General features: G+C 38.7%; 1 protein-coding gene across 19 annotated transcripts in view; it reads right to left on the bottom strand.

Annotated features, from left to right (window-relative positions):
• Heph (hephaestin) overlaps positions 1–20,958 on the bottom strand; it is a 246,995-nt gene that overhangs the window by 29,998 nt on the left and 196,039 nt on the right. For all 19 annotated transcript variants that reach the window (XM_087598985.1, XM_087598988.1, XM_087598984.1 and 16 more), the window contains 3 exons: positions 3,739–3,952; positions 1,929–2,068; positions 1,122–1,253 (listed from right to left, as the gene is read on the bottom strand). In XM_087598985.1, coding sequence (XP_087455111.1) covers positions 1,122–1,253; positions 1,929–2,068; positions 3,739–3,952 — 486 coding nt within the window. The remainder of the gene's footprint in view (positions 1–1,121; positions 1,254–1,928; positions 2,069–3,738; positions 3,953–20,958) is intronic.

Below are 20,958 nucleotides of genomic sequence, written 5' to 3'. Positions count from 1 at the left end.
CATCCATTTATCATACTTCGATTTTTATTGAGATGCATAAAATCATGTATGTATATATGACCTAAAAGTATAAGTAAAACTTTCCTGAAGAACAAATGAATGGAAGGATAAGATAGAAGAGTAAGGGAATATAGGCAGGAAAGTATGCTCAATGTACAGTAAATATTACATGACATTGTGTTTACAAAATACTGTGTCACATGTAATATATAAACATAACAAGAATTTGAAAAACTAATGAAAAATAAATTTAAAAAGCAAAAATATAGAGATAACTAAAGCACACTCAACGATGAAAAATAAAAAATAACATTGATGAGATGCTACAAATGACACATTTACAGTCATAGATACCAACATTAAATGGGAGAAAGATATAAAGTTGTGGTTCAGGTATTGTTTGACCATCACATAACACCCCAAGTGTCAAAATTTACATCCTATTATAAAGTAGTAAAATGGTACAAATTTGATCCAGCTACAGCATTTAGAGATGTGATGTTGGGGAAATTATTAGCATAGAACACTGGGGAGAGCTTTGTGAGGAGACTAGACAAGCATACACACATTCATTTTCTATCTCATCATGTGATGGTTACACTATCTCTAAATCTAAGGTCATTGCTGAATGAGGTTCTCAGACCTTATAGAACTGTGAGCTGAATAAACCTGTCTTATTTGAAAAGTAGACTATCTCTGGTGTTTCCTTATAGTGATCAAAAATTACATATTACATTACATAAACAACCTTAACTTTAAGGAACTTAGAAAAGAAATAAGGAGATTATCATGTACATGACAGACTATTAACTGAAATACAGGAGCTTCTGAAAATGCAAAAGAAAACCTTCCTAGAACTCCAATTCACCAGTTAACTGCCTCTACCTTTTATTACTACCCACCCAGCCCAAGAATATAATGTGTTTAAAGAAATAAACTAGGGGTTGGGGATTTATCTCAGTGGTAGAGCGCTTGCCTAGGAAGCGCAAGGCCCTGGGTTCAGTCCCCAGCTCCGAAAAAAAGAACCAAAAAAAAAAAAAAAGAAGAAGAAGAAATAAACTAGAAATCTAAAGTAGAGGTGATGTAAAGCCTTTGTTCATCCACTAAGTGTTCCAACTCACCAGGCTCAGCAGCTTGTGGCCAACCAGTACTAGATTCTAGGACTCCATGGGCATGTATAGAATATGGTCGACTGGCCTTATTCTTGAACACCACAGTCAAGATATCACCAACCTCTCCTCTGATAAGTGGACCTGATACATACAAAAGAAGCACAAGGTCTATTAGCAGAAAAGTGAAATGGGAGTTAATCTTCATAAGTCTTAAAATTGGTATCGCTACCCACAGCATGAAGGTACTTCAAGAACAGAAAATAGGCTTCCTATTATCTTCACTTTTCTCACCCTATTTTTCTCTACATAATAACCCAAGGCTCTAGAGAATCTGAATTTTGCAGAATAGTTGATAGTAAGGACTGAAATCTTGCCATATTTAGCACATAGAATAGCTGTAATCTCTTCAAAGGTAAGTGTTTCCTGTCTGCTCTAGGATGAAAATAAAGAAACCCATTGTTCAAAAGTACCATATGGTTTTGTGATTAAATTGACATATGGGAATAATAGTGGCTCTGTTGAATTTGTTCCTAAATTCTCCTGCCTCTGGAGTCATAACATCTACTACCTTCGGAGAAGCCAAGTCTCAAAGGTATAGACAGTTGAAACATTTTTGTCCCATGTTACAGCAGAATTCATATTTCCCTCTTTTACTTCAGGTTTTATATTCATGGCCATTTTATAAAAGAGGGCCATACTTTTAATATTTTACATGGAAAATCTGAGAATGAGGGATGGGAAAACCTCCCTGATATCACATGGATGTCTTACAATCAACCCCGTTTTAGATGCTAGGATATAAATAGAATTCCTTACCCAGAATTCCTAAGTGCTCCTCTGGTCCAGACCTCGGTTGAGGTATTCTGAATGTACCATCAGTGTATTCTCTGAATACCGCTTTCTTATATTTGGAACCCAGGAGCCCATCTTTGTTGCTCAAGAAAACATGGCCATAGCTAGAGGAATCCAAAGAATGTTATGAGCATCTGATCTTCAACCTTTATTTTCAGATGTGGGGAAATTAAGTTAGAACGATTCTCATGTCCAATATGAAAGGGAATATAAATATATTCATTATAATGTCAAATTACATTACTATAATTGGAAATAGTAGGTTTCTGAACCTATGTATATTATTTCCACCATCCAAATAGTTATTTGCAGTGTATTTCCAGTATAACTTACCTAAGAACCAGAAACCTGTGACTTTGATTCCAGACTTAATATATTTAGATTTGAAATTATTTTAACAAAAGGACAAGGCACAGAGTTTCAGTTGAGCATCAGTAATTGCCACTGGAGATCAAAAAGGGGAAGATATAGAATCTTACAGATTTCTCATGATAGGATACTTAACAGTTGACAGTGTTTATCATTCCAATAGGTGAGTCTCAGAAGTACAATCACTAATCCAAGGTTGACAGGATTAAGTACAGAGGCACTGTCGTGCAGAAAGGAAGACAGGACACAGAATGAAGCCTGCTGTTCCTACCCTTCCTTCCTTCTTCTCTAGTAATGTATTTTCAGGTTATGCATGACAGATGAAATCAAGGCTGACAAAAAGAAATTCACATTTCTTTCTTTCTTTCTTTTTTTCATTAACTTGAGTATTTCTTACTTACATTTCGAATGTTATTCCCTTTCCCGGTTCCGGGCCAACACCCCCCTAACCCTCCCCCTCCCCTTCTTTATGGGTGCTCCCCTCCCCATCCTCCCCACATTACCGCCCTGCCCCCAGCAATCACGTTCACTGGGGGTTCAGTCTTAGCACATTTCTTAACATTCACAGAAAGTTCACATGAAGACTTCAACCTAAACAAACAACTTATAAAGGTCAAGAATTGACACAATGCAGTGAAAGTACCACAAACTAGAGAAAATTTTTATTAATTATACTTAATAATAGTTTAATAATGTTAATTTTAATAATACTGTAAAAATATTAATAATACCTAAGTTTGTGTTTTCTTTTCCCTCTTTTTAGCAATAGCATCACCTAGATTTCATTGGGACATGTGGCTGTTCACATAGATGTTACATTGTCCACATTTACCTATAGTTACATAAATTCATATGAAAAGCTTAGGAGATAGGACATGAGAAAAAATGAAATGTACAACTTCCAAGTCTATCCTTACAGGCAACATTGCTTACCATAACTTGAAACCTGGGGATAGCCATATCTAAAATGAGCATCTTGACCCCAAAGATAAAAGGAGGAATTGAGGGCAGCAGAGTTCACTTGCAGAACTGGATTGTTCTTATGCAAATAACAGATAAAATTGTACCTTATACTACCCTGTTTTGGACTTTTCTGTTTCACAGTTTAGTCTGTATCTTAATAAATGCCTTTGAGACATATGAACTTTAAATCCTAGTGCAGGTAAGTTCTAGCTAATTAGAAGGGAAGGATAAGAGGGCAAGAATGTAGCAAAGTCCTTTTCTTCAGCTCAATGGTAATGAATATAGAATAAACAAAGTACCGGAATTGAGGATCCCTCCATTCTGATCTCAGAATGGCATTGTACTCATTGAAATTATAAAAATGCCTCCTACTTTTACTTTTAGGAACATCCCGCACGAAATGATTCTGTAAGCTGTGATCAGTCCTTTTCTGAAGCCTTACCTGTCCTTCTCAGACGTGTTATACCATTCCAGCTCCCAGCTTCTGTCAGGGCAATAATCCCATTCTATCTCCTCTGCCATGATATAGTAGACTCTTGACGCTTGGTAGTGTTGGCGTGGGCTGTCTTGATGACTGGAACACTGAGAGACATTATAAATTGCCTGCATCCCTGCTTCTCTGTGGCTGCCTGCTTGGCAGTAGATTTCAAATATCCCTAGAAGATGATCAGAGAGCAAAATCTGAGTAAGAATGGCCATTAAAACCATGAGGGCATTACTTCCCTTTCCCTAGTGATACTACAGAGGTTGTGTGTGAAAACACTCTTATATGCATTAAACTGCATTGCAAGCTTATTGAGAATGAACACAAATGTCCAATTCCAAGGCTACTGGGATCAAAAAAATAAAGTTTTACAGGAGAAAGAGGAACTCGTCCAGGCTTGCCAAATCCTTAGAAACCACTCTTCTGAGATGGGTGGGTAACCCTAGTTGTTACTTATTAGCTACGTTTGTAAGGGTTTCTAATTATCTCAGTGTTTCAGTTCCAGCTTCAGTAAATTAAGAATGATGTTGCTTACTTCATTCAGCTGTTTTACAAATATAATATGGCTGGCAATACTGTTTATCAAGTCAAGGTTTTTGCCCCAGGAGTCTGGCAAACTGAATTTAATCCTTGAACCCACAGTAGAGATAGAGACCCCACTCCTAAAAGTTGTACTCAGATTTCCATGTGTGTCATAGCATACATACAACCCAAATCAACCATACATATCATATATAAATGCACACCCTATAGCAATTAATCCAGAAAGAAATAAAATTTATTTATATATTTATATATATATATGTATATTTATGTATATATATACTAAACAATACAGATTAATAATTTTTACTTGATAAAAAGCATTGAGCTCTTTTTCCCTATGAAATACTCTGAAACACTAACAACAATCAAACCTTATGGACTTAAATAGGTATTTGAAAGAAACTGTCTGATCACATGGATGCTTACCTGATCTCCTCCCTCTCCCTCTCCCTCCCCCTCCCCCTCCCCTCCCCCTCCCCCTCTCCCTCTCCCTCCTCTCCCTCTCCCTCTCCCTCTCCCTCTCTCCCCTCTGAGCCAGGATTTCTCTATGTAGCCCTAGCTGTTCTGGAACTAGCTCGGTACACTAGGTTGGTCTCATAGCCACACAGATCCAATTGCTGCTACCTCCTGAGCACTGAAATTAAAGGTGTGAAGCACCACACCCGCCTTACATGGCAGATCGTAGAAAGGTGTCATTCTAGGTTTTCCACCATGAAACGTTCAGACATCTATCTTGGATATCTGTGATATAGAGATTTGTGGGCCTGACTTTAACCACAGGTTTCTATGTCATAGACTCCAGCTCAGATGATGTTAATCAAATGAAGCTAACTATCTTAGATTTAGTATTTTCAGTGTTCCCTTAGCTTGCTGCCCATTGCATACATTACCATTACAAATATCTCATCTATTGCAAAGCCTCTTATGAACTAATTGTCCCTAGACTAGCAATCAAGTCCCATTTTCCACAATCAATTATTTAATTTTCCAGCTATCTTTCTGACAGCTTCCATGTATATCTCATTCCTATTTTGCATTTTTTCAGTCATGTTTTCCTCCTTTTTGAAGTTTATATCACCTTTCAACTCTCAAAATCTTTGAGAGCCCATTCATTCTCTTCATTGTCTCATTTAGAAACCCCTTTCCTAATGGTTTTGGACCTCACTCATATGTTATATACTCTTGGACTCTACACAATTGTGTGTTCCATGCATAAATGCCATGTTAAAAGACACAAGTGTTCTGTCTTTAAAATTGGTGACTTACACTAGTTCATGAGAACTTGAAACAAAGGGTTCTCTTGTTTCTTTCCTTATATATTCCCTATGTCTTTTATTCCCACCATTCTCTGTATCTATTCCATCAGAAAATCCTATCACTTCCTTAACAATCAGTCTTTCACATTATTCCCATGGAGCTGCACCCTTTGTTGCAAATCCAGCTTATCCTTTTCACACCATCCCTCTGAGTCATTACTTCTAGACTACATTTTGTATCACCCACTGACCCACTGAAACACTCTTTTCCAGGAACCCCACAGACATATTCTCTGGATAGAAGACCCAGAGAGACCGACATCAACCAAGGCCTGGAACACCCACCCAACAAAGACAAGACCAGATGTTGACTCTAAGAAACATCTCAAACATCATAACTCTAGATGTCTCAATCTCAGCGCAAAATTGCAACATGAAGAGCCAAAACAATATGCTTCCACCAGACCTCTTAGTGTATTGCAGTAGTACCATATGTGGTAGTAACCTTATTGTAGTAAAACTGAGAAATATAATATAATATAGCTGAAACATAAGACAAAGACTTCAAAAATATGAATATGTCCGAGGACCTTAAGAAGATATGAATGAATCATTTAATGAAGGCCACAGAAGGGAAACAGTTGAAAGCAATACAAGAGACAGTAGTAAAATTTAACAAAGAAATATAACTAAAGAAAACTCAAACTGAAATAAACTGGAAATGGAAAATTTACAATGGCAGACAGAAACCTCAGAAGTCTAGCCAACAGATTACAAGACACTGAAGAGAGAATCTATATCCTTATATCATGTCAAACATCCCTTAGCCTACCACACTTCAACTCTAACTCTCTCTCTCTCTCTCTCTCTCTCTCTCTCTCTCTCTCTCTCTCTTTCTCTCTCTTTCTCTCTCCAGAGTCACTTATATATAGTCAAATCTGGCCTTGAAGTTACTATGTACCATAAGCTGAGCTCAAATTTGTGATATTCTTGTCTCAGTCTCCACAATTCTAGGGCTAGAAATGCCTTTTTATTGACTCTTGAATAAGCTGTTTTTTGTTGTGTGTTTTCAGGATATTTGCAATTGCTTAAGACTCTCTGATCAGAAATCTTTACATTGTCTCTTTTCCTCACTATTTAGGATTCAGCTTATGTGTCACATTTTTTCCAGAGAATAATTCTCTTGGACACCTTTAAAACAATGTCATCGTCATTTTATCAAAGCACTGCCTTTTGTTTTCTGACCTATATCAGAATTTGAAGGTATTTATGCATATTATGAATATCCTGAAAGAAAACCTCTTATCTATGACAGGTATTATGTTACATGCCTGCAATCCCAGAACTTGGGACGCAGAAACAATAGAATTGACCATAAGCTCAAAGCAGGTCTAGGATACATAAATGGTCTCAACACAGCTATTATATAGCAGAATTCTGTCTCAAACTACAGAAATTCACATGCACAAAACGATTTTTATAAGTTTTATTTACTCCACTATCACAATCTTGACTGTAGAAGGGGTTCAATTAATAAGGGTTTAGTGACTAAACGCATCAACAAATAGAGTGATTTATGAGCACTGCCCAAAAGCCAAGCCAGTAAGGTAAGTAGGTCTTGGCACAAAAATAAGTCTTGGAACTTGATGCCAAGGCTGACAGCATGAGTTTGCTTGTGGACCTCACATGAGAGAAGGAGAAAGCCAACTCCACAAAGTTGACATCTGACATCCATGCCATACGAGTGATGGGGAGTGCAACCACCCACCCACAAACTAAATAAATAAATAGCTTAACAGCTTAATAAATAACTAAATAAATAAATAGCTTAATAAATAACTAAATAAATAAATAGCTTAAAATAGATAAAAATAATAGTTATGCTATGGGTAAGGGCCTAGTATTTAAAACAAAGTAAGATGGTCATTTGATGATACGGAAACAAGAAGAAGGCTTTCTGGAAGAATCATATTAACTTGCATACATTTTCTTATATCAATCCTGTTTGTTAAGTCACTTCTTCTTCAACCATCTTCTTACCTAGGCTCTTAGTTTTGAACTTCATAGTCTTAACACTTCAAGTTACTGTTACAATTAAAATTTCTGTACATGTATAAATATCTTTTACCATAGCATATCAAGTAGGGAAACAATTCACTGGAGCCAACATTTTCTAGTAGTCAAGGTTTTACTTCTTGGTGACTGGACTGATCTTTTCATCTCTGTCTCATTACACTGTCTGGCAAAAGTTACTCATTCTTTTTTATTGGATATTTTATTTATGTACATTTCAAATGTTATCCCCTTTCCCCCTCCTCTCATTCCCCCTCCTCCATTTCCCTGCTTCCATGAAGATGCTTCCTCTCTTGTCCAGACATTCCCACCTCAATGCCCTGGTATTCCCTGACACTGGGGAAAATATTCTTCACAGGACCAAGGGCTTTTCCTATTGAGGTCAGACAGTGCCATCCTCTGCTACATATGCAGCTGGAGCCATGAGTCCCTCAATATTTACTCATTGGTTGGTGGTCTCTGGGTGGTTTGGTTGGTTGATATTGTTGTTCTTCCAATAGGGTTGCAAACCCTTTCAGTTCCTTCAGTCCTTCCTCTAACTCCTCCATTGGGGTCCCCGTGCTCAGTCCGATGATTAGCTGCAAGCATCTTCATCTGTATCAGTAAGGCTCTGGCAGAGCCTCTCAGGACACATCCAAATCATTTTCCTGTCAGCAAGTACTTCTTGGTATCAGCAAAGTGACTGGGTTTGGTGGCTGCATATGGGATGGATCCCCAGGTGGGGAAGTCTCTGGATGACCTTTTCCCCAGTTCCTGCCCCACTTTGTGTCCCTATATTTCCTCCTGTGAGTATTTTCTTCTCCTTTTTAAGAAGGACTGAAGCATCCACACTTTGGTCTTCCTTCTTGAGCTTCATATGATTTGTAAATTGTTTCTTGAGTATTCCGAGCTTTTGGGCTAATATGCGCTTATCAGTGAGTACATACCATGTATGTTCTTTAGTTACTGGATTACCTCACTCAGGATATTTTCTAGTCCCATCCATTTGCCTAAGAATTTCATGTAGTCATTGCTTTTAATAGCTGAGTAGTACTCCATTATATAAATGTATCACATTTTCTGTTTCCATTCCTCTGCTGAAAGACATCTGGGTTTTTTTCCAGCTACTGGCTATTATAAATAAGGTTGCTATGAACATAGTGGAGCATGTGTCCTTGTTATATGTTGGAGCATCTTTGGGGTGTATGCCCAAGAGAGGTATAGCTGGGTCCTCAAGTAGTGCAATGTCCAATTTTCTGAGGAACCTCCAGACTGATTTCCAGAGAGGTTGTACCAGTTTGCAATTTCTCCACATCTTCACCAGCATTTGTTGTCACCTGAATTTTTGATCTTAGCAATTCTGACTGGTGTGAGGTGGAATCTCAGGGTTGCTTTGATTTGCATTTCCCTGATGACTAAGGATGTTGAACACTTCTTTAGGTTCTTCTCAGCCATTGGGTATTGATCAGTTGTGAATTCTTTATTAAGCATCACTGTAACCTACTTTTTAATAGGATTATTTGATTCTCTGCAGTGTAACTTCTTGATTCTTTGTATACATTAGATATTAGCCTTCTGTCTGATATAGGATTGGTAAAGGTCTTTTCCCAATCTGTTGGTTGCTGTTTTGTCCTATTAACAGTTTGTCCTTTGCCTTATAGAAGCTTCACAATCTGATGAAGTTCCATTTGTGGATTCTTGATCTTAGAACATAAGCCATTGGTGTTCTGTTCAAGAAATTTTTTCCTGTGCCTATGTGTTCAAGGCTCTTCTCCACTTTCTCTTCTATTAGGAATAAAGGTTTCAGTATATCTGGTTTTATGTGGAGGTCCTTGGTCCACTTGTACTTGAGCTTTGGACAAGGGATATAAGAATGGATAAATAAGCATTCTTCTACTTGCTGACCTCCAGCTGAACCAGCACCATTTGTTGAAAATGCTGTCTTTTTTTTGTTGGATGGTTTTAGCTCCTTTGTCAAAGATTAAGTGACCATTGGTGTTCGGGTTCATTTCTGGGCCTTCAATTCTATTCCACTTATCTATCTGCCTGTCTCTGAACCAATAACTTACAGTTTTTATCACTATTGCTCTGTAATACAGCTTGAGTTCAGAGATGGTGATTCCCCCAGAAGTTCTTTTGTTGTTGAGAATAGTTTTTGCTATCCAAGTTTTTTTGTTACTCCAAATGAATTTCCAAATTGCTCTTTCTAAATCCAAAGAATTGAGTTGAAATTTTGATGGGGATTGCATTGAATCTGTAGATTGCTTTTGGCAAAATGGGCATTTTTAATATATTAATCCTGCCAATCCATGAGCATGGGAGATCTTTCCATCTTCTGAGATCTTCTTCAATTTCTTTCTTCAGAGACTTGAAGTTCTTGTCATATAGATCTTTCACTTGCTTGGTTAGAGTCACACTAAGGTATTTTATATTATTTGTGGCTATTGCGAAAGGTGTTGTTTCTCTAATTTCTTTCTCAGCCTATTTTTTTCTTTGAGTATAGGAAAGCTACTGATTTGTTTGGGTTAATTTTATATCCAGCCACTTTGCTGAAATTGTTCATCAGGTTTAGGAGTTCGCTGGTGAAATTTTTGGGGTCACCTAAGTATACTATCATATCTGCAAATAGCGATATTTAAAGTATCAGTCTGAGACTACAGTCGCAGTCTGATGTCTGCTTTCCTAGAAATCATTCAATCTGTACACTGGGGAAACATTGTCACAGATCCCTGTGTATTTACTATAGTTCTTGGCAGACATTGTCATCATGAACTTGGTCTACACACTTACCTCCTCTTCCCACTATTTTTAAGCTGTCTTATTCATTCTCACATCCATAGCAGCTAAGACAGGGAGAAAACAAATATTAACTAAAAAAGTATAATAGGAAAGATACAATAAGGAGTAAGGAATTAGAAAGAGGAAAATATAGATGAAAGTAAAGCTACAAAATGGACAAAAACAAATAGGAAGAAAGCAAATGGAACAGAAATAAAAAAAATAGGCTGGTGAGGCAACTCAGTGGGTAGAGTCACTTGTTGCCAAGTCCGTGATCTAAGCTGGATCCTTGGGATACGCCTAGTGGTGTGGGAGAATCAACCCCCACATATTGTCTTCTGACCTACACAGGCATACATTAGTATACACACACACACACACACATACACACACACACACACACACACACAGAGAGAGAGAGAGAGAGAGAGAGAGACTGAGAAAGATGGCAGAGACAGAATAAATATATTTCAAAATTCACTAAAGAAAAATGAAATAAAGAAAAAATAAATAGGAAGAAGGAAATGGAGAGAAAAAAGGAATAGAAAACTTGAGCAAAATTCCAGCCAGGAAAGCAGCTAGACTAACTGCAAATCTTCACCTCTCTGTTTTCTCCTCCAAATCCAATACCCCAATTTCATCCCCAGCTCTGTAGTAGACCTTCTGCTGTGACCTACTCTCACTCTGGTCTCTCATTTCCAGGGGACTAAGCAGATCCTTGTGGAAAACCCTGTTTTTCTTCCTCTTGTGGTTCCCCCTCAGACACCCACCCTTCTAGCCCATTCCTAAGTGTCAGCTTCCAATATCTAGAAACACATTTTACCCAGAACTACCAGCAGCTACTCCTGTCAGGTGTGATCATGATGAGCACTGATAGTCAATTTCTCTAGTTACAACATAAGCGTGAATGGAAAAAAGTCCAAAGAAATACACTTCTTCCGTGGGAGCTTCCTGGTTATCCCAGTCAAAGATGATGCATGACAGCTTTCAGTGAAGGGGCTTCCAGAAGGTCATGTAAGCAAACAGAAGAGCACGGGCTTAAAAGAGATTGAGGTTCTCTGCTTACTCTACTTTGGATCCAAGATACATGTATTGGAGAGTTGGTTTCTAGCCTGTGGCACTATCACGACATTGCAAACCTTTTAGGAAGCAGGGCCCACTGAAAGGACACTGGAGCGTTTCTCCCTTCTCCGCCTAGTGCTTCCACCATAAGGTACTAAGCTACCACAGGCCGAAAGAGGTCAAAAGACCATGAACTCTAACTATAAGCCAAAATAAACCTTTCTCCTTATACAGCACGTACACAACATTCCTGAAAGATTAGGGATACAATAGGGACATGCTTCAACATAATAAAAGCAGTTTACCTCAAATCTGCAGCCGACATCTACTTGAACTGAGAAACTCAAAGCTATTTCACTAAAATCAGGAACAAGTAGTCCATTCTCTCTATACCTATTCAATATAGTGCTTAAAGTCTTAGCTATAACAATAAGTAAGATAGCTGAAAAGGATCAAGAGGATACACATTGAAAAGGAAGAAGTGAAAGTATCTTTATTTGGCAATGCTATGATAGCATATGAAAATGACCTCCCAAAAATTCCACTGGGAAACTCCTACAGCTGATAACATTTTTACCTAAGTAGTTGGATATAAGATTAACTCACAAAAATCAGTTGCCTTCTCATATACAAATTACAAAAAAGGCTGAGAAAGAAATCAGAGAAACTATACCTTTCAAAATATCTACAAAGAAAGAGGTGTATATGATAAAAACCATAAGACACTGAAAGAAATTGAAGAAGCTATCAGAAGATGGAGTAATGTGGAAACCTAAATCCGTAAAATCTTCTGTGTGGGGGGTTGGGGATTTAGCTCAGCGGTAGAGCACTTGCCTAGCAAGCACAAGGCCCTGGGTTCGGTCCCCAGCTCCGAAAAAAAAAAAAAAAAAAAAGAAAAAAAAAATCTTCTGTGTGGGGTGTGTGTGTGTGTGTGTGTGTGTGTGTGTGTGTGTGTGTGTGTGATCTAAATCCAATTCAGATTTTAAAATGTATTATGAAATGAAAGTTGAAATAATGAGGGAGACAAAGGCCCAGTTGGACATCTATTAGCATCGAATGAAGCTTCCAGTAACTGAGAATGAGTTACATTTAATAATGAGTTGTTCAAAGTCTTCCATGGAAACCCTCAAACAATCCAAGCTTCTCCCAATACTATAGGTTGTTCTGCACACACTGACAGCAAGGCCTCAATGCTATAGTTAACTCCTACATAATTCAATGAACTGAGAAAAATAGAATTGGTGCTTACAGAGAGCCTTTTACCCCTATGTTCTAGTGTCTTTGGTACAGGAAGGTACACTGCAGGCTACCAAATGAGAAACATAAATACCAAGTTAGCTACAAATCCTCTGATCTACAATTGTCTTATCTGCAAGATATCCTAATGCAGTGGTGGCACAAAGCTGGTGAGAGTAACCCATCAACATCTGATTTGACTTAAGCCTCACTCCATGAGATGGAACCCATACACAAAACTGCTTGGATGACCAAGAACCTGAGATTAGATCGTCCAGGGACCTAGGGGAAAAGTCACATAATAGGGGATCTACTAAAAGAACTAGCAATAAAATGACCCCTAATGACATTCTGCTGGACTCATAGATCAGTGTCTTGCTCAGTCATCATCAGAGAAGCTTCCTCTTGCAGCAAATGGGAACAAATACAGAGACTCGCAACCAGAGAGTATGCGGAGGGAGATGGAGGAACACTCAGTCCTAAGTGGGAAATCTCCATCAAATCCTTCTCTTTAGGGCTCCTCTTCCCAGTGGAAGAGAAGGAGGAAAGAGTCTTAGAGTCAAAGGAGGTCACTAAAAAGCAAGGCCCTCTAAATCAACATATGAATTCACAGAGTCTAAAGCAGTATGCACAGGGCCTGTAAGGGTCTGAGCTATATGGGGTCCTAGAGCTGAAAGGAAAAGAGGACACACATCCCCATCTCTAACCCAGAAGCTACCTCCTCTTGATAGCGATTTACAAATGAAATTTTAGTGTTCTCCAAGGGAGTCTCAATGAGGACACAAACCACTGTTATGAATAGGCTGCATGCCCAGCAGGAGATGGCCAAAGAAAACAAACTCCCTTACAGGGTTGGAGAGTGTTTTGGTCAGGGTTTAAAAAAATATGCTATTCATTTATTTATTTAAATGCTTTGCAAATATATTATGATTTCCAATTTAGTTCTTTTCTGGGATTCCTGAGTTTTTGTGAGTGGATCTCTGCATCTATATCTGTTACTTGTGCCTTTTCTTGGGCACTTTTCCTTCTGTTTTTGGTTTATTTGTTTGTTTTGTTTTGTTCCAATGTGTTAGTTCTAGGTTTATTCTGTTGAATTTCATTTTATTATTATCCCTTAGAATCATGGTTTCGTTTCTAATGAGAGACATAAAGGGAGTGAATGTGGATGAGGAGTGAGGGAAGGAGGAACTGGAAAGAGTAGAGGGAGGGGACACTGTAATCAGGATACAGTACATGAAAAAAAACTGTATTCAATAAAAAGGGGGAAAGTTAGAGTAACGCCAAGAAGAAAAGTGACAAGAGTTGAAGGAAATTGTTAAAAATACCCTTGGGAGTTAATAAGGAGGCAAAGTTTAGAACAGAGTCTGAAGGAACGCTCATCCAGAGCCTGCCTGACATGTGGCCCATACATATACAGCCACCAAACTAGATAAGATGGATGAAGCAAAGAAGTGCAGGCTGACAGGAACCGGATGTAGATCTCTCCTGAGAGACACAGCCAGAATACAGCAAATACAGAGGTGAAGGCCAGCAGCAAACCACTGAACTGAGAATAGGACCCCCGTTGAAGGAATCAGAGAAAGGACTGAAAGAGCTTGAAGGGGCTCGAGACCCCATATGAACAACAATGCCAACCAACCAGAGCTTCCAGGGACTAAGCCACTACCCAAAGACTATACATGGACTGACCCTGGGCTCCAACCTCATAGGTAGCATTGAATAGCCTAGTAAGAGCACCAGTGGAAGGGGAAGCCCTTGGTCCTGCCAAGACTGAACCCGCAGTGAACAGGACTCTTGGGGGGAGGGTGGTAAGGGGAGGAGGATGGAGAGGGGAATACCCATATAGAAGGGGAGGGGGAGGGGCTAGGGGGATGTTTGCTTGGAAACCAGGAAAGGTAATAACAATTGAAATGTAAATAAGAAATAACCAATTTAATAAAGACGTAGAAAAGAAAAAAATTAAAAAGTTTTTTAAAAAAAGGAATAAAAGAAAATGTAAATAAAGGTGGAGCTTGACCTTCATATGGGTTCTGAGCACCTGGAGTGGGAGCTAGCTCCAATGCTATTGCCTGTATGCTGCCTTGTCTGTGCTCAGTAGGAGAGGAAGAGCCTAGCCTCACAGAGACTTGAAGTGCCAGGGTGGAAGGGGCCATACCCAGGGTGTCCCAACACACTCAGAGGAGAAGGGGACTGGAGAAAGGGGAAGGACTGTGGGAGTGGGTGGCCGGGAGGCAGGCAGATAGCAGGATGTAATAAATGAATGAATGAATGAATGAATGAATGAATGAATGAAAAAAGTGCAAGATGGGAAAGGGGGAAATATAGCAAAAAGGGCAACCAAATGGGAGAGAAGAAAGCACTACAAAGACAGGGTGATGAAAAGAAAATGAGAAGGTCAGACTCATTCAATAGATGGACAGAAATCAGAAGACAGAGGGAGAGTGAAGGAGAAAAATCAAATCTGAGCTTGTTCTTGGATAAATGATAATAGCACTTTTTAAAATCATACCAAGGGGAAGTGCTTTTGTGTCTCTAATGAAACACTGATTGACGCATTATTAGTCACTCAGAGTTTATTATTAATACATTCAAGCTGACTGCATTTAGGTGTCCTGTATCAAGAATGTGTTTTGTGTGTTTGGGGTTTTTGTTGTTGTTGTTGTTGTTGTTGTTGTTGTTGGTGGTGGTGGTGGTGGTGGTGGTGGTGCTTTCTTTGTTTTGTTTTCAATTCACTCTTGTTAGATTATGGCTATCCAAGAATTTAACAGTTTTTCTGGATTTATTTTGGCTTATTGGTGATTGTTTATGGTAGGCTTAGGATCCTTTGTATTTCTATAATGTGTTCTTTTGTGTACTCTTTTGCTAACTATTTTATTTTTTAATTTTTTTTGGATATTTGTGGAAATGAGCCTTCACAGGACCAAGGACTTCTCCCCCTATTGATACCAGACAATGCCATCCTCTGCTACATATTCAGCTAGAGACAATCATGATTAAAATCTGCATAGTAATGGTACAGAGGCAGGCAGATAGATCAACGGAATATATTTGAAGACCCAGAAATGAACCCACAAACCTATGATCACTTGATCTTTGACAAAGGAGCTAAAACTATTCAGTGGGGAAAAAGATAGCCTTTTCAACAAATAGTGCTGGTTTAACTGGAGGTCAGCATGTAGAACACAAATTGAACCATTCTTATTTCCTTGTCCAAAGCTCAAGCCCAAGTGGATCAAGGATCTCCATATAAAATCAGGTACACTCAAACTAATAGAAGAGAAAGTGGGGAAGAGCCTCAAACACATAGGCACAGGGAAAATTTTCCTGAACAGAACACCAATGGCTTATGCTATAAGATCAAGAATCAACAAATGGAACCTCATAAAACTTCAAAGCGTCTGTAAGGCAAAGGACACTGTCATTAGGACAAAATGGCAACCAACAGATTGGGAAAAGATCTTTACCAATCCTACATCCGATAGAGATCTAATATCCAATATATACAAAGAACTCAAGAAGTTAGACTTCAGAATATCAAGTAACCCTACTATAAAATGGGGTACAGAGCTAGTCAAATAATTCTCAACTGAGCAATACTGAACAACTGACAAGTACATAAAAAAATATTCAACATCCTTAATCATCAGGGAAATGCAAATCAAAACAGCCCTGAGATTCCACCTCACACCAGTCAGAATGGCTAAGATCAAATACTCAGGTGACAACAGATGCTGGCAACAATGTGGAGAAAGAGGAACACTCCTCCATTGTTGGTGGGATTGTAAGCTGTTACAATTACTCTGGAAATCAGTCTGGAGTTTCCTCAGAAAACTGGAAATAGTTCTACCTGAGGATCCAGACACACCGCTCCTGGGCATATGTGCAAAAGATGCTTCAACATATAACAAGGGCACATGCTCCACTATGTTCATAGCAGCTTTATCGATTATAGCCAGAAGCTGGAAACAACCCAGATGTCCTTCAACAGAGGAATGGAAACAGAAAATGTGGTACATCTACACAATGGAGGACTACTCAGCTACTAAAAACAATGACTACATGAAATTCTTAGGCTAATGGATGGAACTAGAAAATATCATCCTGAGTGGGGTAACCCAATCACAAAGAACAGACATGGTAGACCCTCACGGATAAGTGGATATTAGCCCAATAGCTCAGAATACCAAGAAACAATTCACAGACCATATGAAGCTCAAGAAGGAAGACCAAAGTGTGGATGCTTCAGTCCTTCTTAGAAGGGAGAAGAAAATACTCACACGAATAAATATAGGGACAAATAGTGGGACAGGGACTGAAGAAAAGGTCATCCAGAAACTTCCCCAGCTGGTGATCTATCCCGTATGCAGCCACCAAATCCAGTCACTATTGCTGATGCCAAGAAGTGCTTGCTGACAGGAACCTGATTTGGATGTCTCCTGGGAGGCTCTGCCAGAGCCTTCCTGATACAGATGAGGATGCTTGTAGCTAGCCATCGGACTGAGCACGGGGACCCCAATGGAGGAGTTAGAGAAAGGACTGAAGATGCTGAAGGGGTTTGCAACCCCATAGGAAGAACAACAATATCAACCAATGAGATGTCACCACCACCACCCCCCTGCCCAAGCCAGCTCCCAGGGACTAAACCACCATGAGTTCCCTGAAGAATCTTTAATGTGTTTAATCCACACATTTTGGAATTCTGTGTGAGAAACCTTTAATATGTCAGTGTAGCATTTTAAGCACTCAGTATGTATGTATGTAAAGGATGTGAATTTTGGATGTCTCTGGTGCAAAAAGGGACAGTGGTCTGTCAATCTCCCAAAAGCTCCCACCTTGTGTATTTGCAGTTGAGGATAGGTTGCAACAAATGAGAACTCTGGAAATCTCAGTTCTGCACAACCTCTAAGTTACTCTCAGCAGCAGTGGTCCTATGCCTTGAAAGCCCTGCCCCCGCTCCTACTACATCTTTTATTTCCTTCTCATTTCTTATCTAATCTGATCTGATTCTACTTCAAATTCCATCGCAAGAAGTAGCTTTTCTCTTAAGCACACCAATGCCCAGCCTGCCTTTCTACACTTCTTCTGTTCCCACAATGTAGAATCGCTTGATTCCTCTATTGCATATCCATACACAACAGTTAGCAAATTTACTTTTAAAAATTAGATCTAAGACAACATCAACACAAGCTTGTAAAGTTTCATTGAGCACAGCATGAATATGCAATTCAGTTGGAGCCTCTTTGTCCCAGCCTCTATCTTCATCAGACAATTTAGCAGCCTGACCACCTGCTGCTAGAGCAGCAAGAGAGTGAGCCTCTACCAGTTCTTCCCCTGAGGCTCCCTGGCCAGTCCATCCATAGCTAAAACGTCTTCCCTCACCTTGAAAGCATTCTGACTTTGCACTGCCTTTGCAGACAAAGGATGGCTGTGTTGTTTGCTGCTGATACAAATTTGAGACAGTTTGAAAAGAAAGTTTAGTTATCTGAGTCACTAAAATAAGACAACACCTAAGCTGAGGCTGGGTTGCCCTCCAGTCCTCAAATGAATAATAAACACATCAATAGAGTCTCCCAACAGGCTGTCAGACTGACACAGGGGCCCAAATTAAACAAATAAACAAATACATAAACAAACAAACAAATGAAATCCCTGACCTTAAGATACACTCAGGGTTTTGTCCCTCTATCAGACAAAACCCCACAGAGACATTTATGGGCATTGCTACAAGTAATAAAGAGATTGCTGGCACTTTATTTCTTTCATTGACTTGTGAAAATACAAATTCTGACTAGACCTCTTTAAGTGTTTCAAACCTTAAAAGAGGGCTTTGCCTTCTCTTAGAGCCCACGGGCTTCCTACTGAGAGAAATAAACTCACCAACAGGTTACAAGGAGTAAACAAGCTCAAAACTACCACGCTATTGGTATTGATTTAAAGATTGCTTTTTACCACCCCTTCACAACTTAATAATGAAAAAGATTTGTTTTCCAATGACTACTCTCAACAATCAAGCGCTCACATCTCATAGTATTAAAAGGGACAAATAGTACATGGAAACTAAAAGGGATGAAAACGGAATGAAAAGGAAAGACATTATGGCAGTTTTGAGGGTCTGAGTAAATGACTTCAGGTCTGTGAAAGATGAGACACATATGTTTATATAATTTTAAAACTTCAAAGTTTAATTCATTGATATTAAATCTCTACTTCAAGCAATGGGAATTCTCACTGGTTATTATTCTAGTCTTGGTAATTGTATTTATTACTCAAGCTTTACAAAACCAAATGCAAAAGTTTGGAAGACATGGTTTGAAAAAGTTAATTTGGGAGTATTTAATTTTATTTTTTCATGATTGTGTTGCTACCTTTTTGGGTTTCTTTTATGCTACAGCTCAAACACATGATTATGATGAACTGCAGAAACATACTGGCTGCTTTCGTTGTTAGGAGGTTCTCAAAAGAGATGAAAAGAGACAATGATACTTCTGATGACATAAAATTTTTATCTTTTTGTCGACTTCGAAAAGTTCATGTCTTTCATGGTTATAAGGAATGCCTTATAACCCAAAGGACAAGACATAATTGAACAAGCATACTTCTTATTTAAAAATCAAATACATAAACAAAAATGGCAGCAGTGGGGGGGGGGCGGACTGCTCAGAAGAAATTTGCCCACGCAACTTAAACTATCAATTTAAAATTTTGTTTCTCTCATTCTTTTCCCTGACACTTATAAAAATAATATAAAAAGCAAGGAGTTTTATCCAAACCCATGGTTCTATATAAGTTCTATCAAGGGACCTAACCCATGTCTGGATCCTGTTCCTTTCCTAACTTGGGGCTGAATCTTCATGTTTTCATTCTCCATCACAGGTCTCCTCTGCATCATACCATGAACTGAAATCGGAACACAACCTTGTAACAAAGGATGGACACTTTCCTGGCTTTCACCCACAAATAAACTGCATGCCACCTCTAAATTCCACCCTTTGCCCAAGTTTCTCTCATTACAATGCTATTTTAATATCTCTTGGTTTTAACTCTAAAGCAAGCCCATGCATGCCTGGATACCAGGTAGTCTGGCTTGCCTTTGGCATGGAGGATCTGATTCAGAGCAACTTAATTATGCCCCTGAACCTATGTGTACAAAGATTCATTGGAATGATTATTGCAGCTCTCCTTGGTGCCATAGTTAAAGCTACAACTGTGAAAGTATCCTCAACTCGGCCCATTCAAACTAAAGCAACCATAAATTCTTATCCTCAAAATAAATACCTTGAAATGATTTTTGATACTAACTGCCTCAATCCCTCTAATTTTTTTTCAGGATTAAATCACAAGCTGTAGTCCTTTATAGGAAGAACCTCTTTGTCACTGCCCTATTCTGTCTTTGTCAACTTTTCAAAAGGAATACAAAGAATGGACTGATGTGGGTTTAGGTGGCCCCTACAGAACACCTTACCTTGACCAGCTCTTTACCAGTGACCACCTCCATTGATGTGGTACTTCCTTTAGTATAACAAAAGTACAGGAACTGCACTGATGTAATATGACAAAAATATCTCTTAGATCCCAAGAGATTGAGAACTTTGCTGAACAGCACAGCCAGAGTTAATAATAAACCTTGAGATCACTTAAGACTTAAGACCTTTGTCCTACTGTGTACTTATCCTGTTTATTTAACCTGCATGTAAGAGGACAATGTAAGGGCTAACCTTACTTTACTTGGATTTGCCATGTCCCAAATCAACAGTCCCAACCCAAATCAATCCATAGCTACAATCTTAAATTATAAATTGTTCCATGATCATGATCTAGAGTAATACATATGTTCTAACAATCATTTGCTGAAAAGAGCAAAGAGAGAGGTTCACAACATTCATATAAAATGAATATCTACCATAAATGTAGAATACAACATTCAGATATTGCTTGAGAAATAATGGTGCTTATAGTACTGTTTGTAACTGGATAAGCTGGAGTCAGGACATAATTACTTGTAAAACTCTATTAAAGATTTCTGTAAAGAATTTTCACTCCTTCTCCATGTTATATTTTCTGCATTGTTCTTTTTTTTAAAGCCCTTTGTTAGGGACAGACACACACAGACAGATATAGAAACGGGCAGATTTAACATGACAATATTCAGACAGATATAGAAACGGGCAGATTTAACATGACAATATTCAAGCAGACACAGATTCACACACATATAACAGAAAGTCTGAGGACAGAAGACACAGGGAAG

This window comes from Rattus norvegicus, chromosome X (genome assembly GCF_021556685.1).
Source record: "Rattus norvegicus strain SHRSP/BbbUtx chromosome X, alternate assembly SHRSP_T2T, whole genome shotgun sequence".
NCBI classification, from domain to species: domain Eukaryota; kingdom Metazoa; phylum Chordata; class Mammalia; order Rodentia; family Muridae; genus Rattus; species Rattus norvegicus.
This window is presented reverse-complemented; position numbering and strand designations above follow the sequence as displayed.